General features: G+C 43.8%; 1 protein-coding gene across 3 annotated transcripts in view; it reads left to right on the forward strand.

Annotated features, from left to right (window-relative positions):
* mmp23bb (matrix metallopeptidase 23bb) overlaps positions 1-24514 on the forward strand; it is a 50315-nt gene extending 25801 nt beyond the window's left edge. For 2 of the 3 annotated variants that reach the window (XM_059988284.1, XM_059988295.1), the window contains 5 exons: positions 3370-3537; positions 8743-8907; positions 11956-12066; positions 14515-14644; positions 23556-24514. In XM_059988284.1, coding sequence (XP_059844267.1) covers positions 3370-3537; positions 8743-8907; positions 11956-12066; positions 14515-14644; positions 23556-23769 — 788 coding nt within the window. In that variant the 3' untranslated portion in view covers positions 23770-24514. The remainder of the gene's footprint in view (positions 1-3369; positions 3538-8742; positions 8908-11955; positions 12067-14514; positions 14645-23555) is intronic. The other variant, XM_059988291.1, reaches the window with a different exon arrangement.
* Positions 24515-25079: the final 565 nt, after the last annotated feature.

Here is a 25079-nt window from a genome sequence, read left to right on the forward strand (position 1 = left end):
ACTCAGGAGATGGTGCTTGGGGAGTTGAAAGGTCTGAAGGTAGATAAGTGACCTGGACCAGATGGACTACACCCTAGGATTCTGAAAGAAGAAGCTGAAGAGATTGTGGAGGCATTAATAATGATCTTTCAAGAATCAGTAGATTCTGCAATGGTCCCCGAGGACTGGAAAATTGGAAATGTCATTCCACTCCTTAAGAACAGAGGGAGGCAGAAGAAAGGACATTATAGGCTAATTAGTCTGACCAGTGTTGGGAAGATATTGGAGACTATTCTTAATAATGAGGTTGCAGAGTACTTAGAGGTATGTGATAAAGTCAGCAAGGTTTCCTGACAAATCTGTTGGAAATATTTGAGGAAATCACAGTCGGGATGGACAAAGGAGAGACAGTGGGTGTTATGTACTTACATTTTCAGAAAGCCTTTCACAAGGTGCCGCAGATGAGGCTGCTTAACAAGATAAGAACTCATTGTATTACGGGAAAGACATTAGCATGGACAGAAGAATGTATGCTGGCAGGAGGCAAAGAGTGGGAATAAAGTGGGCCTATTCTGGTTGGCTGCCAGTGACCAGTGCTGTTCTGCTGGGGTTGGTATTGGAACTGCTTCTTTTTACATTATATGTCAACAATTTAGATGACAGAATTGATGGCATTTTAGCCAAATTTGTAGAAAATACAAAGATAGGTAAAGGGCAGCTATTGTTCAGGAATCATGAAGTCTACAGAGGGACTTAGATAGATTGGGAAAATGGGCAAAGTAGTGGCAGATAAAATATAGCGTAGGGAAGTGTGTGGTCATGCACTTTGGTAGAAGGAATAGTGGCAGAGACTATTTTCTAAATTGAGAGAAAATTTAAAAATCAGAGGTGCAAAGGGGCTTGGGAGTCCTTGTTCAGGACCCCCTAAAGGCATACTGGCAGGATGAATCAGTGGTGAGGAAGGCAAATGTAATGTTAGCATTTATTTTGAGAGGAGTAGAATATAAAAACAAGGATGTAATGCTGAGGCTTTAAAAGGTATTGGTCAGACTTCATGGAGTATTGTGAGAAGATTTCATCCTCTTAACTGAGAAAATATGTGCAGGCATTGGAGATGGTCCACAGGACATTCACAGGAATGATTCTGGGAATGAAGGGGGTTAACATATGAGGAGTGTTTGACGGCTCAGGGCCTGTACTTGTTGCAGTTTAAATGAATGAGGGAAATCTCACTGAAGACTATCAAATATTGAAAGGCCAAGATGGAGTAGACGTAGAGAGGATGTTTTTGTATAACAAGTGAGTTTAGGACCAGAGGGTACAGTCTCAGAACAGGGGGCTGTCAACTTAGAACAGGGATGATGGGGTGGTGAATCTGTCTAATTCATTGCCATGGATGGCTGTGGAGGCCAAGTCACTGAGTATGTTTAAAATGGAGGTGATAAGTTCTTGATTAAATAGGGTGCTAAATGCTATGGTGAGAAGCCTGAAAATGAGGTTGAGAGGTATAATAAATCAGCCACAGTGGAAAGGCAGAAGATGGGCCAAATGGCCTAATTCTACTCCTTTGTCTTAGGGTCTTATCTGACTGACTTATAAATGTCATAAATAAACCTGCTTCAATTACTTTTATATAACCATATAACAATTACAGCACGGAAACAAGCCATCTCGGCCCTTCCATAGACCCGCCCCTCTTTATATCAAGAAGTTACACCTCAGAAGTTACTCAGCATTTTAGGTACAGCCTCTTCGGCCCTCAGATTTCTGAACAGTCTCTCAGCGTATGAAAACTACCACACAATTTTGCTCTCTTTGTGCACTGTTTATTTACTTTTTATATATCCTTATTGTAATTTATAGATTTTTTATGTGTTGCACTGTACTGCTGCCTCAAAACAGCAATTTCACGTCGTATGTCAATGATATTATCTGATTCTGATAAATCACTCCCCTCTCACCCTACTGCTATGCCCTCTGAGTTTTGGTTCCGTTTCAATGTGTACGTTTATGCTGTCTATACTACTCATGATTGTATACGCCATTGTTCAAGGGATCGATTAGTCTTCCCACACATCCTCGCTTTTCTTTCTCCCTCTTCTCCCTATTGACCTTCCTCACCTGGATCTACCTATCACCTGCCAGCACTGGCTCCACCCCTTTACCACTTTTTACTGTCTTTTTGCTCTCTATGCTTTCAGTCCAGATGAAAAGTCTCAACCTGAAATATCGACTGTGCATTTCCCTCCACTAATGCCTCTGACCCACTGAGTTCCTTCAGAGTTTAGTGTGTGGCTCTAGATTCCAGCATTTTGTGTCCCTCCTTACACAGGCAGAGCAATCAGCACAAAAGAGGCCCTTCAGATGATGATATATTTCTGACTTTTTAGTCTTTTCCATGATCAGTCCAATGCTTCCCTCCCATATAGCCTCACATTTTTTCTCTATCTAAGAATCTCTCAAACATTCCTAATGTATCTGCCTCTACCACCACCCCTGGCAGTATGCTCCACACACCCACAACTCTCTGTGTAAAAAAAAGCTACCTCTGACATTTCCCTTATATTTTTCTCACTTTAAGATGATGCACTCTCATATTAGCCATTTCCACCAGGGGAAAAAGTCTCTGGCTGTCGTCTCTATCTATGCCTCTTATCACCTTCAAGTCACCTCTCACCTTCCTTTGCTCCGAAGAGAAAAGCCCCAGGATGCTCAGCCTTTCCTCAGCTAATCCAGGCAGCACACTGATAAATCTGTGCACCCTCTCTAAAGCTTCCACATCCTTCCGATAAGGAGACACCCAGAACCGAACACGATATTTCAAGTGTGGTCTAACCAGGGCTTTACAGAACTGCAACATTATCTCATAACTTTTGAACTCAATCCCCCAACTATTGAAGGCCAACACACCATATGCCTTTTTATCCATTAACCTCCAAGGCACCTTTGAGTGATCCACAGACATCAACCTCAAGATCTCTCTGTTTCTCCACACTGCTCGCAATCCTACCATTGACCATGTAATCTGCCTCTAAGTTTGATCTTTCAAAGTTCACACTTTACTGGATTGAACTCCATCTGCCACTTTTTAGCCCAGCTCTGCATCCTATCAGTGTACCATTGTAACCTTTGACACTATCCACAATCCCACCAATCTTTGTGACACGTGAAACTTACTAACCCACTTTACTAACTCAAACTTCTATTTCCTCATTCAAGCTAATGGTAAAATAGCAACAAGCAGGGGACAGAGAACAGATTCTTACAGAACACTACTGGTCACCGACCTGTACACAGAATGACCTGTCACATTTTGCCAGAAGTTCTTCTTCTTTGATCATGGAGAGGTGGATCTATTTGTTCTTAAATGCAAGTTGAAATGTGTTTCAGGGTTTTACACGTTTAACCACACTGACTGCTGGTTTGCCCCACTCCACCCCTGCTTTGACGGACTCAATGGAGAGCTGGCTCATGCCTTCCTGCCTCCACTCGGCGAGATTCACTTTGATAATCACGAGTTCTGGATTCTGGGCAAGTCCAGATTCAGCTGGAAACAAGGTACTGTCAGAAGGAATGAAAGGGTTAATGTATGAGGGGCATTTGTGTCTCTGGGCCTGTACTCACTGGAATTAAAAGGAATAAGGGGGATCTTATTGAATCCAATCAAATATTGAAGGGCCCTTTTCTCACACCTGTCTTTGTAAATGTCCTGAATCATGGGAAGTTCACAACTACAGATGCGCTGGGCTGTCCGCACCACTCTCCGCAGAGTCCTGTGATTAAGGGAGGTACAGTTCCCATAGCAGGCAGTGATGCAGCCGGTCAGGATGCTCTCAGTTGTGTCCCCTGTCGGCCTTAGAATTTGAGGGCCCATACCAAACTTCCTCAGCTGTCTGAGGTGAAAGAGGCGCTGTTGTGACACACAGCTGGTGTGTAAGACCAATCGAAGTCCTTGGTGATGTGGATGCTGAGGAACTTGAAGCTGCTTACCCTCTCAACCTGAGATCTATTGATGTCAACAGGGGTTAGCCTGTTTCCATTCCTCCTGTAATCCACAACCAACTCCTTTGTTTTTGCGACATTGAGGGAGAGATTGTTTTCTTGACTCCACTGTGTCAGAGAGATGACATCTTCCCTGTAGGCCACCTCATTATTGTTTGAGATTAGGCCAATCAATGTAGTGTTATTGGCAAATTTAATTAGCAGATTAGAGCTGTGGGTGGCGACACAGTCATGGGTATACAGGGAATAAAGGAGGGGACTTAGTACACAACCCTGAGGGGCTCCTGTGTTAAGAGTCAGAGGGCTGGAGGTGAGAGATACCTGCTGGCAATCTGACAGGAAGTCCAGGATCCAGCTGCATAAGGCAGGATCAATCCCTGAGCTTCTTGTTGAGCCTGGATGGAGCTATTGGGTTGAATGCTGAACTGTAGTCCAAGAACAGCATTCTCACATAAGCATCCCTGTGTTGACTGTTGATTGGTGTGCCAGTAGGCAAATTGTAGGGGGTCCAGTTTGGGTGGTAGAAAGCTGCAGATGTAATCCTTGACCAGCTTCTCAAAGCATTTGCTTATTATTGAGGTGAGTGTGACAGGACGCCAGTCATTCAGGCATGTTTTCGTGGTCTTTTTTGGTACGGAGACAATGGTGGATAATTTGAAGCAGGAAGGCACTCTACACTGGGAAAGGGAGAGATTAAAAATGTCTAAACACACCTGCCAATTATGCTGCACACATCCTGAGTACTCGCTCTGGGACACTGTCTGGTCCCACAGCCTTGCGACCGTCCACTCGTTGGAAACATCTGCGTACCTCAGACTCGGAGATGATCGGGTTGCAGGTTGTAATAGTGGCTTTCCTCAGAAGCTGAGTTAACAACATCGAACCGAGCGTAAAAGCGATTGAGCTCATCTGGGAGATAGACTGCGATGTTGGCGGCACCACAACGTTTGGCTTTGAAGTCTGCAATGGTATGCAACCCTGGTCACAAGTCATCTGTGCTATTCATTGTGAACCTTGACTCAATCTTGTCCCTGTATTGTTGCTTCACAGCTTTGATAGCTTTGCGCAGATCATAGCTGCTTTTCTTGAGCTCTGGCTGATTGTTGATGATCGATTAATGAGAGAAGGCAGTTTCAATGGCCCTGCATGGACTAGGTGGGCCGAAGTGCCTGTTTCAGTGCTGTACTTTTCCGTGACTCAATAAACTATCCTGAGATTCATTCCCTTGCGGGCAAGTTGTAAATAAATAGATAAACAAACAAACAAATAATAAAATAGATAAACAGAGAGATAAATAAAACAGAGACATGAGCTGTTGATACCTTGAAAGTTAGTTCATAGGTTGTGGAATTCTTTATCCATGCTAGTTCAGTAGGGTAGCAACTGTTCCTAAACCTGGTGTGAGGGATCTAAGGCTCATGTATCTCCTTCCCAATGGCGGCAGCAAGAAGATAGTGTCCTGGATAGTGGAGCTCCTCCATGATGAATGCTATTTCCTGTGACAGCACTCCATGTAGATGTGCTCATTGGTGGGGAGAACGTTGCCTGTGACAAACTTGGCTGTGCCCACCAATTTTTGTAATGGTTTTCTGTTCATGGGCATTGGTGTATCCATACCTGGCAGTGATACATCCACTCTCCATTGTACACCTATAGAAGTTTGTCAGACTTTTAGCGACATGCCAAATTTGCGCAAACAGCGGCAGCTTCTTTGTGAAGGAGCCTACATGCTGATCTCAGGACAGACCCTCTGATCTGATATGCTATGTAAAGAATTCAGTTTGTTATAAGAGCCTTATAACAGCAGGATAGAAGTTTCCTTTGAGTCTGCTGGTATGTCCTCTCAAGGTTTGCCCACAGGAGAGGAGGGAACAGAGAATCTCCAGAGTGGGAAGGGTCCTTGCTTATTTTGATTGCTGTCCCAGAACTCTGGATTTTCATCCAAATCATTTATAGAGTCAGAGAGTGTCATCAGAAGATAAATGCCATTTGGCCCAATATCTCTATGCTGACCACGATGCTTTCCTGCATGTGGCCCATATCCTGCCAAGCCCCTCCCCTCCATGTACCTGTCCAAGTGCTTCTTAAATGATACTAATGTACCTGCCTCAACCACTTCCTCTGGTAGCCTGTTCCATCTACTCACCACCCTCTGCATAAAAATCTTTTGCAGATCTTTCTTCTGCCCAAAAAGAGGGGGAGAAGGGAGAATGAGCTGAGGTTCCTTCCAGCAACTCATAAGTGGCATTATTAATTTAGTGGGAAGATTTCCCTGTAGCAGAAGCATACAAAACGTGAAAGTGTGGGTTTACGGTAAGAGCCAATAAGTCTAGATGGGTCCAAGGAAGAAGTTTTTTTCCCCACCATGAATCTGATTAGAATGTAGAACACCACACACAGGATGCTTGAGGAACTCAGCAAATGAGGCAGAGCATTTTGTGTGTGTTGCTCAAGAATTCCAGCATCTGCAGAATCTCCGGTGTTTAGAATGTGGAAGGCATTGCATGGGACGGTGGTGGAGGCATAGACTCTCACTACCTTCCAAAAGCATCTCAAGAAGCACTTAAGTCACCAACGCATTGAAGGATTGAACCAAATGTGGGCAGGTGCTTGATGATTGGCAGTATTGTGATGGGCCGAAGGGCCTGTTCTTGTATTGTAAGACTTTAGGAGTGAGCATTCTCGGATGTAACTCCCAGAGCAGTATTTAGACCCTAATATTGCAAGCGGCAGATTTAGGCCATTTGATTCATTAAGACTGCCCCAGCATTCCATCATGGCTGGTTTATATCCCACTCAGCTGCATTTTCCTGCCTTCTCTCCATAAACTTTGATGTCCTGACTAATGAAGAACCTGTCAACGTCTGTTTTAAATATTCCCAATGACTTGACCTCCACAGCTGGCCCTGGAAATGAATTCCACAGATTCACCACTCTGTGGCAAAATAAATTCCTCATCTCTGAACTAAAAGGACATTCCTCTATTTTGAGCCTGTGCCCTCTGCTGCAAGACTCCATGTCCACTCTACCTCGGCTAGGTTGTCAGAGGTGTTGCTCTTCAGGTGTGACCAAAGCCCCCATCCTTGAAATGCCTCATCATCTCAGCATGCCATCTTTTTGCAGCTGCCATCAAGCAGGAGGTACAAAAGGTTCAAGGACAGCTACTGACCTTCAACCATTCGGTTCTTGAACCAACTCACACAACCCTTGTCACTAACTCAGTATAGCAAAGCTGTGAGCACTTTTGACTGCTTTGTACTACAATGGACTTGGTTACTTTTTCAATTCAATTCAATTTGTTTAATTGTCATTCAACCATACATGAATACTCATGTATACAGCCAAATGAAACAGTATTAGTCTGGAACCAGAGTGCAAAAAACAGTACCGACAGTCACACACAGTACAAAGCACAGATAGGACATACAAGATAGCCAACACATAAGGATATCAGTAAGATACAGCCACACAGAAATGTTCCCCCATGACTCTGTGAGTCTCCTCCAGGTGCTCCTGTTTCTGGAAAATGCAGAAGAGCAAGGTATAGACCAGCAAATGGCCTAATTCTGCTGCTAAATCTTGTGATATTATGGTCTCAATATTGTACAGTGGGTTACATCTGTTATGAATGTACCACAGCTCTGAGGGGCTGAGGGGTGCGGGGTAGTCACCTCCTTTGTGAGAATCGCAAGATCACTATTGATTTGGGTCAGGAGACCCAGGAAATGAGAGAGAGACGTGTGGAATGTTTTGACCCCCCCCCCCCCCCCCCGGCGATATAAAGCTATGGGAAATGGCCATTGTCTCTTGGAGACAGACTTGTGTATTGCAATACTGTGCTACGTGGAGGCCCTCAGGCAAAGTGGGCTGGTTGAGGAAGGGATTGCATCACCCCACCCTGATTGACATCTGAGACCCTGTGAGTCAGGATAAAAGAGGGTCTGTGGGAACAGCCCCTTAGACACACCAGAAGAAACGCTAGCGATCGCGTAATAGTGGAAGCCAGTGGGGAGGCCACGTGCGTTCGGTTCCATTTTCCCTGGAAAAACGGCTTTTAGCTAACAACGGGGAAACCAACTCCCAATGACTCTTGGAGGATTGGCATCATAAAAGGACTGGGCAAGTTTAACATGTCTCTCTCTCAAACCAAAACGCTACAGCTTGAAAGAACTAACAGTGACTTTTATATTTCCATCGGACAATACATTATCCCCTAGACAACGATAGAGCTATTTCCTATTGATTATTATTATACCCGCGCTTTTAGATTTAGTATTGACGACGTATATTATCTGTATGTTTGCATTGATATTATTTTTTGTGTATCTTTATCAATAAATACTGTTATAAATAGTACCATCAGACTTCAACGGACCTCTCTATCTTTGCTGGTAAGTGACCCAGTTAACTGCTACGCCACCCATGGAAGGGATTATCAAGCATTCCCAACAGTCCGATTATTTTCCACCCCCCCCCCCCCCCCACCATCCTGATCTCCTGCCACCCATCTACAGTAGGGGTCAGGTTTGTCATTATCACTGACATACCTAGTGAAATTTGTGGTAGTACGACAGTGCAATACATACAAAATTACTGTATGTTACAATAGGAAATGTAGAAGTGAGTAGTTGTGCCAGAGGTGGGAACGACTGACAGGTCCATGCACTTATATAGCGTTGCGACTGTCTAAGGAAAGCGGATACTCTACAGGAGTCATGGTTGTGGCTTAATGGATAACCATCATTCTGTTTCTGTTGACAGGTGTCTGGCTGAATGACCTGGTACAGGTCGCAGCACATGAGATCGGACATGCGCTGGGGCTGATGCATTCCCGCAACATGAGTGCACTCATGCACCCCAATGCAACTTTCACCGGCCAGCGACGAATCACACAGGATGACATCTGGGGAATCCAGAGACTCTATGGTGGGTGAACTGTGAATGAAGTGTGTATGATTAGTTGATGCTCTGGTCAGCTAGAAGAAAATAGGAGCGGCGTAGTCCATTCAGCCCCTCTAACCTGCCCTGCCTTTCAATCTGGTCTTTGTTGGCTTCAATCCCTCTTCAATTCCAGATGGCCATAACCTTCAACTCCCCTGACCTGAAACGTTGACTGCTGCTTTCAACGGATGCTGCCCGACCTGCTGAGTTCATCCAACTTTTTTGTACGTGTTGATTTGACCACAGCATCTGTAGTGCACTTTGTGTTAACCCTCAACTCTCCGATCCTTCAAATACTTGTCTGTCTACAGCTTAAGTATATTAATAGAGAGATGATGAACAACAATGGACCTAGCACTGATCCCTATGGCATATCACTAGTCACAGGCCTCCCATCAGAGAGATGACCATCTAATCCCTCTGACTGTCTTCCCCACTGAGTTAATTCTGTCTAATCCTAAATGTGAAGCAACTAAACCTTCTTGACCTGCCTCCCAAGCGAGCTTGTCAAAGGACTTGCTAAAGTTCACGTAGACAATGTCCACTACCTTTCCTTCATCAACTTTCCTCATAACCTCCTCAAGCAGTATGTAAAACAGCTTATTTATTTAAATTATTTATTGAGGTACAGCAGGGAACAAGTCCTTCTGGCCTTCAAGCTGTGCCACCCAACAATCTACTGGTTTAATCCTAGCCTAATCACAGGGCAATTTACCATGCCCAATTAACCTACCAACCGGTACGTATTTGGTCTTTGGGAGGAAACCGGAGCAACCAGAGGAAACCCACACAGTCAAGGGGGGATCGTACAAACTCCTTACAAGCAGCGGCAGGAATTGAATCTGGGTCACCGGCACTGTAAGATGTTATGCTAACCACTATGCTACCATGTCATCCCAGGTTAGATATGTTCTACCAGACACAAAGCTATGCTATCTCTAATCAAGCCCTGTCTATCTAAATACTCATGTATCCTGTCCCTTAGAGTTGCTTCCAATGATTTACCGAAGACTAACTTCAGACTGAGTGGCCTGTAATTTCCTGGTTTATTGTAAAAATGCACTTTCCTCAGCATGAAGAAGCTGCCCCTGAAGTACTTTTAAATTGCCCCTTTTAAATTACTTGCTTTTAAGGTGGCAGGGGCAGATACATCAGGGTGATTTAAGAAGCTCTTAGACAAGCCCATAGATGATAGAAAAATGGAGGGCTATGTGGGAGAGAAAGGTTAAATTGATCTTAGAATTGGCTAAAAGATCAGCACAACATTGTGGTTTTGTATTGTTCTATGCTCTAATCTCAGACCTGGGCACCTCATCCATGGGAAAATGACTATATACTTTAACCCTGTCTAAAGCCCTCATGATTTAATATATCAGGTCACCCCTCAATCTCCTATGTTCCAGGTTTCTTTTTTCAGTGTTACCACACCCTGTGAGACTGACCAGGTTACCCATTTTTCACATCTGTCCAGATGTGCTGTTCGCCCACATGGGAATTGGCCCTGTGCACTACTCTCTTCCACTGCTGCTGTACGTCAAAACGTACAGTGAAATGTTGTTTGTGTCGACTACCAGCACGGTGTAAGGATGCACCGAGGGCAACCCACAAGTGACCTGTGCTTCTGGTGCCAACATAGCAAGCCCACAATTTACTAAGCTGAATCTGTGCCTCTTTGGAATGTGAAAGGAAACTGGAGCAACTGCAGAAACCCAAGTGTTCACAGGGAGGAGGTACAAAACTCCTCACAGGAAATGAACCTGAACCACTGGCACGGTAAAGCTTTACGCTAACCGTTGTGCAACCACGGTACTAGTCATTCAGCCCAGGGTGTTGTGCTGACTTTTTAACCTACTCCGAGATCAGTCTCATCCTCCCCTCCCACACAGCGCTTCATTTTTCTATCCTGCATGTGTCTCCTTAAGAGTCTCTCAAATGTCCCTAACATAACTACCTCTACCACCACCCGTGTCAGTGCCTTCCATGTGCCTATCGCTGTCCGTGTTAGAAGCCTCTGCCTGGCATCCTCCCCTGTATTTTCCACCAATTACTTTTAAAAATATAGAACCTAGAACTGTACAGCACAGGAATAGGCACTTCAGCCCACAATGTAGTGCTGAACCAATTAAATTAGTATTCATATGGTCAACAAACTAATTCCTTCTGCCTGTATGTCATCTGGTGTTGGCTGTTGATGTCCCAGGAAAATGACACAGGCTGCCTTCTTTTTGTATGCCTCTTATAATCTTATACACCTCTATCAAGCCCCTTGAAGGCTCCTATCTGTAGAATTCTCTGCCCTGTGAAGCAGTGAGGGATACCTCAGTAAGTATATTTAAGACAAGGTTGGATAGATTTTTGCATAGTAGGGGAATTAAGGGTTATGGGGAGATGAGTCCAAGGCCAGATCAGCCACGATCTTACTGAATGGCAGAGCAGGATGGCCCACTCCTGCTCCTATTTCTAATGTTCTTCTGTTCTATGACATTGGCCTCTACCACCTCCCAAGGCAGCACTCTCCAGAAACCCACCACTCTCTGCATCTAAACTTGTCCTGCACTTCTCCTTTGAAATTTCCCCACCCTGTCACCTTACATGCACACCCTCTGGAGTCAAGCATTTCAACCCTTTGAAGAAGGTATCTATGCCTCTCACCATTGTATAAACCTCAGGTGGGATCCAAGTTCAAAATTCAAAATAAATTTATTACCAAAGTACATGTAGAGTGTGTCTCCATACACTAGCCTTCATTTTCTTGCAGCAATTCATGGTAGATTCAAAGAAACATAATAGAATGAATGAAAAACTACACACAAATTCGGACAAACAACCAATGTGCAAAATATAACAAATTGTGCAAATACAAAAAGAAAAACAACACAATAATAAATAAATAATAAACAAATAAATAATTAATAAATAATATTGGGGACATGAGTTGTAGAGTCCTTGAAGGTGAGCTCATAGGGTTCAGAGATGGCCCTGAATAATTTCCCACTCTCTGCCTTGCTGACTATATTATGGGTCTTCTTCCAGGCTGCATCGACAAGAAGAGGCTGTGCAATCCATGGGCTCGTGTTGGATTCTGCGAGAAGCGACGTTCGTTCATGAAAAAGCATTGTCCCAAAGTGTGTGACTTGTGCTTCGGTGAGCTTCAGTAGAACCTGCTTGTTGCAATGGTTGTGGATGTCCGTCAAAGCTCCCCTAGTGGAGCTGTTCATTGTTCTGTACGACCCACCAATGAGCAGCGACAAGGTGAAGACTGGTATTGTTATTGCTAATATAACAGTTAGCATAACACTTTACAGTTCAATGCCCACTGCTGTCTGTAAGCAGTTTGTACGATTTCTCTGAGACTGTGTAGGTTTACACCACGTGCTCCAGTTTCCTCCCACATTCCAAACATGTATGGGTTAGGGTTCAGTAAGTTTTGGGCATGCGACGTTGTCACCGGCAACATGGCAACACTTGCGGGCTGTGCCACATGTCACAGCCTTGGACTGTCTTGGTCATTGACACAAGTGACCCATGTTTTGATGTACATGTGACACATACAACTAATCTTTTAATCTTTTATAATCTTCCATTTCTTTATTAAATCAGTAAATAATTAAGTGACTTACTAAACTAATCACTTCTACCTACACAATGTCCATACCTTTCCATTCATGTCTCTATTCAAGAGCCTCCTAAATCATATTTGCCTCAGCCACCACCCCAGGTACTACATTCCAGACACCCACCACTCTGTGTAAGCAAACTTTCCCCTCACATCTCCTTTGAATTTACCTCTCTCACTTTAAATTAATTCCCTCTGGTATTAGACATTTCAGCCCTGGGAGAAAAGATCTGTCTACCTCATCATCTTCTTCATTATGTGCCATGTTGTTTGAAGTGGGTGGCAAATTTTTCTACAGAAGTGGTTTGCCATTTCCTTCAATTGGGTGGTGTCTTTACAAGGTGGGTGGCCACAGCCATTATCAATACTTGCCAGCGGTCGCATAACCAGGGCTGGTGATTTCCTACGACCATCCACCACCCGCTCCCATGGCTTCACTTGACCCTGATCGGGGGCTAAGCAGGTGCTACACCTTGCCCAAGAGTGATCTGCAGGCTAGTGGAGGGAAGCAGTGCCTTACTCCTCCTTTGGTAGAGACGTATCTGTCTATCTATGCCTCTCATTATCTTAGGAGCTTTCTATTGTTTCCCCTCTGCCTCCACTGCTCCAGTGAAAACAACTCAAGTTTGTGCAATCTCTCCTCATACCACATATCCTTTAATGTAGGCAACTGAATAAGCCTCGTTCTTCACTCTCTCCACTTCCTTCCAGCAATGGGAACTAAGTGTAATACTCCAAATGCAGCCTAACCAGAGTTTTATATACCTGCAACATAACTTCCTGACATTTGAACTTACTTGACTAAAGAAGGCAAGCCTGCTTGTAAACTAAATCAGAGTTATAGAACACTACACCACAGAAACAGGTCCGCTGCATCTAGTCCATGACAAACGATTAATCTGTTTAGTTCCATCAAACTGCACCTGGACCACAGTCCTCCATACCCCTTCCCATCCATTTAACTATCCAAATTTCTCTTAACCGTTGAAATCAAACTTGCATCCACCACTTCTGTTGACAGCTCGTTCCACACCTTCATCACTCTCTGAGTGAAAAATTTCCCCTTAAATATTTCACCTTTCACCCTTAACCCATGACTTCTAATTCTAGTCTCACCCAACCTCAGTGGAAAAAGACTGCTTGTATATACCCTACCTATACCCCTCATAATTTTGTATACCTTTATCAAACCTGCCCTCACTCTCATATGCTCTAACTTCTGTAACAGAGCAACATGCACAAAATGATGGAGGAAGTCAGCAGGCCAGGCAGCATTTATGGAGAAGAATAAACAGTTGAAGTCTCAGGCTGAGACCCTTCTTCAGGACTGGTGACGTTTCTTCTATACCACCCTCTGCACTTTCTATACCTGTCACGATGTGCATTGGCAATATTGGAACCCAAGTATGGAGGAAAGACAGACTCCAATGTAGAGATGGTGTTAGAGTTTATTCATAATAATTCCAAAATAATGTCAGTGGCCAAGTGTCACTGCGAGAAGAAGCTTACTAAAAACTAGGACCCCACAATTAGCGCTATTCGGATGTCCGCTTAAATTCTCCACCTGAATCTCTGAGCCTACCAAAATAAAATTAATAAGGTTAAATAGGAAGTACCAGGGGACTGCATTATAAAGAGTGAGTCTATTAAGAAAAAAACAAGAAACTCTAAACAATTAACCATTGTCATTAAATAACAATTAATCAGTTCAGGTGCTCAAAAAACCTTGGCGCCTGGTGCTCTCTGGCGCCCCACACAGGCTCAGAGTAGTAATTACAACAACACCCTGTCAACCCGTGCAACCACTTTCAGGGGTGATGGACTTGGATCCCAAGATCCTTTATACATTACGTTAAGGGCCTTGCCATTGACAGTGTACTGTCCTTAAGTACAAGCAGCTGGGGTACGGGATCAGGAACAGCCACCAGCCAACATTGAATAAAGTTCAATAATAGACTTGTAATCTTTCCTTTCAGAACCACCAGATGAAGTAATTACAACCACAGCTCTACCTCGGAATGTTAAGATGAAATATGTGTCCAAGGGTCGCATAGTGACTTTCCGCTGTGGGCAGGTACCTCCGAGGACAAATTCTTTGAAAGTCAGGTGAGTCGCATTGAATCATACCTGTTGATTATGGGCTGAGTAATCAAAGGGTAAGCAGTAATGAGAAATTCTCAAAAACACCAGAAAGTCTGCAGTCGCTGGGAATCTTGACAGACACACACAAAATGCAGAAGGAACTCAGCAGGTTAGGCAGCATCTGTGGAAATAAATAAGTAGTCAATGTTTTGGGCCAAAGCCCTTCTTCAAGACTGAAAGGAAGGGGGAAGATGCCAGAATAAAAAGGTGGGGGGAGGAGAAGGAGAATAGCTGAAAAGTGGTAGGTGAAGCCAGGTGGTTGGGAAAGGTCAAAGGCTGGAGAAGGAGGAATCTGATAGGCAAGGAGTGAACGATGGGAGAAAGGGAAAGAAGAGGGTACCCGAAGAAGGGATAGGCAGGTGAGAAGAGGTAAAAACGTGAGAGTGGGGAATAGAGGGTGTGGTGGGGGGTGGAATTAGTTTACTGGAAGGAGGAATCTGTATTGGAGGCCACCCTGACAGAATATGGGATGTTGCTTCTCCAGCCTGAGGGTGCCCTCATGTTGCCACAGGAGGAGACCACGGACTGACATGTCAGAATGGGAACAGGAATCAGAATTTAAAAGTTTGGCCACCAGGAAGAGATTCTCCCAGTGTCTGGCTTGCAGAGCAGTCCTCTCATTGTGGTCTTGGAAAACAGCATGCAGATTACTAATTCTCTTGCAGGGTAACAAGGCCAGAATTTATTGCCCATTGCTAATGGTCCTAGAGATGGTCATAAAACTGGTGTCTTTAACCACTCCAATCCTTTTGGTGAAGATGTTCCTCAGTTTTTTAAATATGGGGGTGGGTGGGTGGTGGGGGGGGGTCAGTGATCTTGTTTCACTGAGCTAAAGGGATATCTGTAGCTATTTATGTAGAAATAGAACACAAGTTGCTGGAATTGGAGCATTGTACAAAATGCTGGAAGAACACAACGAATCAGGCAGCTTCTGTGGTGGGAAATGGACAATCAATGTTTTGGGTCTAAACTCTTCACCTGAATTGGCATAATCTTGAGCAAAACCTTAACTGTGCATTGTCCCTCCAAAGATGCTGCCTGACCTGCTGAGCTTCTCCAGTTCTTTGTACAGAGCAGTACAGCACAGCAGACCATTCAACCCACAATGTCTATGCTGTCCGTGATGCTAATCCAATAATCCTGCCTCCACATGGTCCACATCCCTCCAGTCCTTGTAACTCTTCATGTGTCTTTTCAAATGATTTTAATAATCAATAGAAAAAAGCCTAGCGAAGGTAGAACAGTTTAGGAGAGGACCAGGCCCTTTGGCCCACAATGTTGTGCTGAAATAATTAAATAAGTAATTAGATGGTCAACTAAACTAATCACTACTGCATACACAATCCTTCCATTTTCCTCACATTCATGAGCCAATCTAATCACCGCTTAAAAGTTTTTACTGTTTCTGCCTCTACCAGGCAGCACATTCCAGGCATAGCACTCTTTATGTAAAAGAAACTGGCCCCTCTTTTGAAGTTACTGCTTCTCACTTTAAATGCCAATTGATCTTAGATATTTCAACCCTGGGATAATGACACCGTCTGTCGACTCGATCTATGTCTTTCATAATCTTATAAACCTTTATCAGGTCTTCCCTCAGCCTCTGCTGCTCCGCAGAAATAACCCTAGTTTGTCCAACCCCTCCTTGTATTCATGCCCTCTAATCCAGGCAGCATCCTGGTAAACCTCCTCTGCACCCTCTCCTGTAAGAGGGCAAATAGCACTGTATGCAATATTCCAGATGCACCCTAACTAACAGAGGCCTCCATTGGTCAAGGTTGACCACAGATATTGCGTCTTTCCTGTCTAGATACACATTCAATACAATATGGAGAGCAAGCTGTTGCCATGTAGAAAGCTCCCATTCTCCTCATGTCTGATGAATCCGAAGGAATGGCAGAGACTGATACAGTTTGGAACTAGCAGCTTTGCAAGTATTGTCAGTCATCATTGAACTCAACGTAGGACTGCCTTAAGGACCCCAGCTCCAAATTTTCCCTTGCGATTTAGTTCAGAAGCTTTCCCCATGAGTGGGTATAACCACAAGGCAGTGGAGGTTTGAGATCAGAATTTTCCTTCTTCTAGATGAGCTGCCAACTAGGGCTGACGAGTCCAATCTGCTCAAAGCAATTGGTTTTAAGGCACCAGTAACCCGTCTTTGCCACTTCAACTGTAAGTAGAAAAAGTTCTTCCAGGCTTAGCAGCTAAGCCACACTTGAAGGCTAGGTGCTGGACTTGGTTGTCAGAGGCTATTTGAGTCGCACGCCATTGGGAGCTTGTCACCATTACCACTTCGAGCTTTAACAACCTTAAGAAACCAAATACAGGCTAACTAGAGTTTTATAAAGCTGTATTATAAATTAATGACTTTCAAACTCAATGCCTTGACTAATAATGACAAGTATACTATATGCTTTCTTAACCACCCTATCAACCAGTGCAGCCACTTCCAGGAACCTATGAACTTGGACCCCAAGATCCCTCTGCTCATCAACTGTTAATTGTGTTCCTTAATAGTGTACTGTCTCTTTATATTTCAAGCATTCAGTACTGAGGTATCTGTCAGAGTCAGGCAGTATAGAAAGCATAGAGAACCTACAGCACAATACAGGCCCTTTGGCCCACAAAGTTGTGCCAAACATGTGCCTACATTAGAAATTACCAGGCTTACCCATAGCTCTCTATTTTTCTAAGCTCCATGTACCTATCCAAAAGTCCCTTAAAAATCCCTATTGTATCCTCCTCCACCACCGTTGCTGGCAGCCCATTCCACGCACTCACCACTCTCTGCGTAAAAAAACACCCCTGACATCTCCTCTGTAACTATTCCCCAGCACCTTAAACCTGTGCCCTCTTGTGGCAGCCACTTCAGCCCTGGGAAAAAGCCTCTGACTATTCACATGATCAATGCCTCTCATTATCTTATACACCTCTATCAGGTCACCTCTCATCCTTTGTCGCTCCAAGGAGAAAAGGCTGAATTCACTCAACCTTTTTTCATAAGGCATGCTCCCCAATCCAGGCAACATCTTTGTAAATCTCCTCTGCACCTTTTCTATGGCTTCCACATCCTTCCTGTAGTGAGGCAACCAGAACTGAGCACTGTAATCCAAGTGGGGTCTGACCTGGGTCCTATATGGCTGCAACATTACCTCTTGGCTCCTAAATTCAATTCCACGATTAATGAAGGCCAATACATAGTATGCTTTCTTAACCACAGAGTCAACCTGCACAGCTACTTTCAGCATCCTGTGGACTTGTACCCCAAGATCCCACTGATCCTCCACACTGCCAAGAGTCTTACCATTAATACTATATTCTGCCATCATATTTGACCAGCTCATACTTACCTGGGTTGAACTCCATCTGCCACTTCTCAGCCCAGTTTTGCATCCTATCAATGTCCCGCTGTAACGTCTGACAGCCCTCCACACGATCTACGACATCCCCAACCTTTGTGTCAACAGCAAACTTACTAACCCATCCCTCCAATTCCTCATCCAGGTCATTTATAAAAATCAGGAAGAGTAAGGGTCCCAGAACAGATCCCTGAGGCACTCCACTGGTGACTGACCTCCATGCAGAATATCACCTATCTACAACCACTCTTTGCCTTCTGTGTGCAAGCTAGTTCTGGATCCACAAAACAATGTCCCCTTGGATTCCATGCATCCTTACTTTCTCAATAAGCCTTGCATGGGTTACTTTATCAAATGCCTTGCTGAAATCCATATACACTACATCTACTGCTCTACCTTCATCAATGTGCTTAGTCACATCCTCAAAAATTTCAGTCAGGCTTGTAAGGTATGACCTGCCCTTGACAAAGCCATGCTGACTATTCCTAATCATGTTATACCTCTCCAAATGTTCATAAGTCCTGCCTCAGAACCTTCTTCATCAACTTACCAGCCACTGAAGTAAGACTCACTGGTCTATAGTTTCCTGGGCTATCTCTACTTCCTTTTTTGAATAAGGGAACAACATCCGTGACCCTCCAATCCTCTGGAACCTCTCCCATCTCCTTTGATGATGCAAAGATCATTGCCAGAGGCTTAGCAATCTCCTCCCTCACCTCTCACAGTAGCCTGGGGTATATCTCATCCGGTCCCAGCAACTTATCCAACTTGATGCTTTCCAAAAGCTCCAGCACATCCTCTTTCTTAATATCCACATGCTCAAGCTTTTCAGTCCGCTGCAAGTCATCATTACAATCACCAAGATCCTTGTCCATACTGAATACTGAAGTAAAGTATTCATTAAGTACCTCTGCTATTTCCTCCGGTTCCATACACACTCTCCCACTGTCACACTAGATAGGCCATATTCTTTCACGTCTTATCCTCTTGCTCTTCACATATTTGTAGAATGCCTTCGGGTTTTCCTTGACCAAGTCCTTCTCATGGCCCCTTCTGGCTCTCCTAATTTCCTCCTTTAACTCCTTCCTAGTAGCCTTATAGTCTTCTAGATCTCTAACATTACCTAGCTCTCTGAACCTTTTGTAAGCTTTTCTTTTCTTCTTGACTAGATTTATTGCAGCCTTTGTACATGATGCACCATCAATAACTCTAGGAGACTGGAAGTGAACGATAGGCTTTTATTAGCAGCAAAAAGGGAGCACGACATGTCGGAGACTGAGGGAGGAGCAGTGCCCCAATCACCTTTATACAGGGGTCTGTGGGAGGAGCCACTGGAGCAGTCAGCAGAGGGGCGTGTCCAGACAGGTATACACAGTACACCACAGTTCCTATACCCTACCATAACTTCCCTGTTTCATTGGAACGTAGCTATGCAGAGCTCCACACAAATATCCCCTGAACATTTGCCACATTTCTTCCATAACTTTCCCTGAGAGCATCTGCTCCCAATTTAAGCTTCCAAGTTTCTGGCTGATACCCTCATAATTCCCCTTACTCCAATTAAACCCTTTTCTAAATTGTCTGTTCCTAGCTGTCTCCAATGCTATTGTAAAGGAGATAGAATTGTGATTACTATCTCCAGAATGCTCTCCCACTGAGAAATCTGACACCTGACTAGGTTCATTTCCCAATACCAAATCAAGTACAGTCTCTCCTAATGTAGGCTTATCTACATATTGTGTCAGGAAACCTTCCTGAACACACCTAACAAACTCCACCCCATCCAAACCCTTGCTGTAGGGAGATGCCAATCGATATGTAAATATAGTAATCGATATTGTAAATGGTAGGGCATTGAGTTTAATGCTGAGAAGTGTGAGGTTCTACATTTTGGCAGGAATAATCCAAATAGAACATACAGAGTAAATGGTAGGGCATTGAGGAATGCAGAGGAACAGAGAGATCTAGGAATAACTGTGCATAGTTCCCTGAAAGTGGAGTCTCATGTAGATAGGGTGGTGAAGAGGGCTTTTGGAACGCTGGCCTTTATAAATCAAAGCATTGAGTACAGAAGTTGGGATGTAATGCTAAAGTTGTACAAGGCATTGGTAAGGCCAAATTTGGAATATTGTGTGCAGTTCTGGTCACCGAATTATAGGAAAGATATCAATAAATTAGAGAGAGTGCAGAGATGATTTACTAGGATGTTACCTGGGTTTCAGCACTTAAGTTACAGAGAAAGGTTGAACAAGTTAGGTCTCTATTCATTGGAGCGTGGAAGGTTGAGGGGATTTGATCGAGGTATTTAAAATTTTGAGAGGGGTAGATAGAGTTGATGTGAACAGGCTGTTTCCATTGAGAGTAGGGGAGATTCAAACGAGAGGACATGATTTGAGAGTTAGGGGGCAGAAGTTTAAGGGAAACACGAGGGGGTATTTCTTTACTCAAAGAGTGATAGCTGTGTGGAATGAGCTTCCTGTAGAAGTAGTAGAGGCCAGTTCAGTTGTGTCATTTAAGGTAAAATCGGATAGGTATATGGACAGGAAAGGAGTGGAGGGTTATGGGCTGAGTGCGGGTAGGTGGGACTAGGTGAGATTAAGGGTTCGGCACGGACTAGGAGGGCCAAGATGGCCTGTTTCCGTGCTGTGATTGTTATATGGTTTGTTATATGGTTACATGTGTGAAATTAAAATCTACCACCACGACAACTCTGTTACTATTACACCTTTCCAGCATCTGTTTCCCTACCTGCTCCTCGATATCCCTGTTACTATTGGGTGGCTTATAAAAAACACCCAACAGAGTTATTGACCCCTTCCTGTTCCTAACCTCCACCCACAGAGACTCCGTAGACAATCCCTATATGATGTCTGCAGCCATGACACTATCTCTGATAGTATTTATCGTAGTATTTATGATCTGTACATTGAAACAGACAGTGAAATGTGCCATATGTATGAACAAACTAAGGAGGTGCTGGGGACAGCCCACAAGTGTCACCACACATTCTGGTGCCAACATAACATATCCATAGTATTCAGCCGAACAGCACAAGCAACAAGAACAGCAATAAAATGAAGCACCTTTCCTCCCTCTCATCCACCCGTACCCTCATACAGAAAGACAGGCCTCCAACCCCAGGACAAGCCTCCAAATTGAGGCCTCCAGCCTCCAATGGACACACAGACCCGCAGACTCATAGGCATCAGGCCTTAGAAACATAGAAAACCTACAGCACAATACAGGCCTTTGGCCCTCAATGCTGTGCTGAACATGTACTTACTTTAGAAATTACCTCCAGTTACCCATACCCCTTTATTTTTGTAAGCTGCATGTACCTAGCCAGGAGTCTCTTAAAAGACCCTATCGTGTCCACCTCCACCACCGTTGCTGGCTGTCCATTCCACACATTCACCACTCTCTGTGTTAAAAAAAAAACTTACCCTTGACATCTCCTCTGTACCTACTTCCAAGCACCTTGAAACTGTGCCCTCTCGTGTTAGCCATTTCAGCCCCGGGAAAAAGCCTCTGACTCTCGATTAGTGCCTCGCATCATCTTGTACAGCTTCTGGCTCAAAGTGCGGGTTTTGTGTAACGTGCTTCAGAAACAAGATTACCTCTGCAGGAACTGAGTCCATCACTTCGACTAATAACCCCAAGTGGCTGTCAGGGCCTCCTATTCTGTTGGAACTGTCGTTGTGTGCTTTTGGGGTCCACACACGTGGATCCCTCAAGGTTGCCGGGCAAGTTGATAGGGTGTTTACAAAGGTGCACAGAGTGTTGGCCTTCAGTAGTCTGGGAATTGATTTCAAGAGCCAGAGTCCATGAGGTAATATCGTACCTCTACAAAACCCTGTATATACCACATTTGGTATACTGTATTCAGTTCCAGTTGCCTCATTATAGGAAGGATGTGGAAGCTTTACAGAGTGTGCAGAGGACATTTACCAAGATGCTGTCTGGACTGGAGGGCATGTCTTACGAGGATAGATTGAGCGAGCTAAGGCTTTTCTCTTTGGAGTGAAGGAGGATGAGAGGTGACTTGATGGAGGTGTACAAGATGATGAGGTATGGATAGAATGGATAACCAGAGACTTTTTCCCAGGGTGGAAATTGCTAATACTAGAGGGCATAATTTTAAGGTGATTGGAGGATAGCATAGGAGGGATGTCAAAGTTAAATTTTTTGCACAGAGAGTGGTAGTTTTGTGGAACATGCTGCCAGGGGTAGTTGCAGAGGCAGATACACAGGATCATTTAAGAGACTCTTAGATAGGCACATGGATGACAGAAGAATGGAGGGTATGAAGGATTGAAGGGTTAGGTTGATCTTAGAGTAGGTTAAAAGATTGGTAGGACATTGTGGGTTGATGGGCTTGTACTGTGCTGTAATGTTCTAAGACTTATGGCATGATAGCTTTTATTAGTTAGGTATTAAGTCCACAATTCTGAAAATAATGTTTCAGCTTTATAAAGCTCTGGCTAAGCCACATCTGGAGTATTGCATTCAATTCTGGTCGCCCCATTAAAAGAAGGATGTGGAGTCTTTAGAGAGGGTGCAGAAGAGATTCACTGGGATGCCACCTAGATTGGAGGGCAAGGTGTAGTTGAATAAGAAGAACTTGGGATAATTTTTTCTGGAGTGGCGGAGACTGAGGGTAGTGGTTTATAGATAGATAGATAGATACTTTATTCATCCCCAAGGGGAAATTCAACATTTTTCCAGTGTCCCATACACTTATTATAGCAAAACTAATTACATACAGTATTTAGCTCAGTATAAATATATGCATCTAAAATCACCCTCCGAAAAAGCATTAATAAATAGCTTTTAAAAATTTCTTAAATAGTTTACTATTTAAGAGTTTAAGTTTAACTATTTAATAGTTTACTATACAAGACTATGAGAGGCATAGAATAGATTGCCAATATCTTTCTCGCAGGATTTAAAAGTCTAATAGAGGGCATCTATTTAAAGTGTGTGTTAGGGGTGGGGATGAAGTTTGAAGGAAATTCGTGGTCAAGTGTTTCACACCTAGCTTGGCGATGCCTGGAATGCACTGCCAAGGGTGGTAGTAAGCACAGGTACGACCGGAACGTTTAAGAGGCCCTTAGACATGTAGATGAATATGCAGTGAATGGAGGGATATGGACCACGTGCAGACAGAAGGTGTGACTGCAGTTAGGTAGCCTTGGCTTAAACAATTCTGCACAACACCATGGACTGAAAAGTTTGTTCCTGAGTTGTACTCTTCTGTGATCTATGTTCCATGTTCTAAAACAAAAGAGGAATTTTATGTTCTGCCTTCTGGTGTGAACACCAAGTTTGCTCTTCAACATTTTTCTCAAAAAACATTGTCAAAACTGATCATTGACCTCAGTGGGTTCTTGCTGTGTGCAGAATGATCTGTGTGTTTGACACTTGTTCTCATTGCCATTCGATCGGTAAGTTTCTGTAAGAATGTAAGCTCTTTGTTTTCCTTTACAAAGGTTCACTTTTGGTTTGGTTCCTTTCAGTTGGTACAAGGATGGCGAACTACTGGCCAATTCCATCCCTGGATACATCATTGTGAAAGGACAGAACCTCAGTATTGTAGCAAATGAGTATAACGAGGGCCTGTACACCTGTCGAATTCATCGCAAGAACACTACATTTCAAGCCAATTCTTGGTGGATCAGGGTCAAGGAAAACAATGATATTGCTGAGTCACAAAGTACCAACTTGCATTGAGGATGTGGGTTCCCAAACCAACCCAACCCATTGTAAAGATGATTACGTGACTCTGGAAGCTAATGCCTTAAGTCTAAACCAATGTGGACATTTTTTCTTGGCAACAGATTTGAGTTCCCAACCTGATCATCATGAGGTCAACATGAGGGTGCCATGGTAGCATAGGAGTTAGTGCAGTGCTATTACAACTCAGAGCATCAGAGTTCGGTGATCATTTCCAATGCGGTCTGTAATGATTTTGTAATGGGCTTCCTGTGAATGTGTAGGTTTCCTCCAGGCATTCCGATTTCCCCCCACAGTTCAAAGACTTACCAGTTAGTAGGTTAATTGGTCATTGTTAATTGTCCTGTGCTTAGGCTAGGGCTGAATAGGTGGGTTGCTGGGCAGTGCAGCTTATTGGGTTGGAAGGGCTTGATCTGTGCTGTATAACTCTAAATAAAAAATAAATAAAATAAATAAACTTACTAACTTATTTCGATGGTAAAATTGATGACTTCCAAAAGTATCCTTTCAGTCAGTGATGATCATCTCACCAAAGGAAAAGACTTCCACACCCCCATCAACTGGCATGGTAGTGTAGTGATTAGCATAACAGTATTGCAGTGCCCATGAATTGGGTTCAAATCCACCACCGTCTGTATGTATGTTCTTCCCATGACCCATGTATTTCCTTCGGGTACTCTGGTTTCCTCCCACATTCCATTGTAACTTCAAAACATAAAATGAATCAAAATAAAAACATGGAGCTGGGAAAAATGCGTCTTGCTTCATTTTTACTTTAGGCAAGGCATGCAATAATGTGGTGGTGTGATAACGTGCCATTCAGGTACTTCTACATATAACCCACAATGCATTATATAAATGACAAAGAATGCTTAATCAAACTATATATTTACAATATTACTGAAATATTAAATAGACAACACTCCTCCTTGCTTAGCTATAAACTCCAACTCCACATCCACAGCAGCATAGTAAATTTTAAATTGTCCCATTCAGGCCTAGGGAGTTAGTCACTGTGGAGGGTTTCTTACTGTTGTGGGATAATGCCTTTCCTGAAGGGGGTGGGGTGTGGGGCCACTCTGCTTGGCAGGTGAGACTTGTGGCCATGAAATGCTCTCAGATACTGCAGCCATGGTGGTTGGAGGAGTTGATTCTGGGACTGCAGGAAGGTGGTTCTGTCAGTTCTGGACATCTTTTTTCTGGACGTGTTGGCGTCCCCAACAGTACATGGCAAGCTGCTTGGTCTTCTGATCTATCCCAGGCCACCAGACAAAGCTTTGAGATAATGCTTTCATCTTGACCACACC

This window comes from Hypanus sabinus, chromosome 2, assembly GCF_030144855.1.
Source record: "Hypanus sabinus isolate sHypSab1 chromosome 2, sHypSab1.hap1, whole genome shotgun sequence".
Lineage (NCBI taxonomy): Eukaryota > Metazoa > Chordata > Chondrichthyes > Myliobatiformes > Dasyatidae > Hypanus > Hypanus sabinus.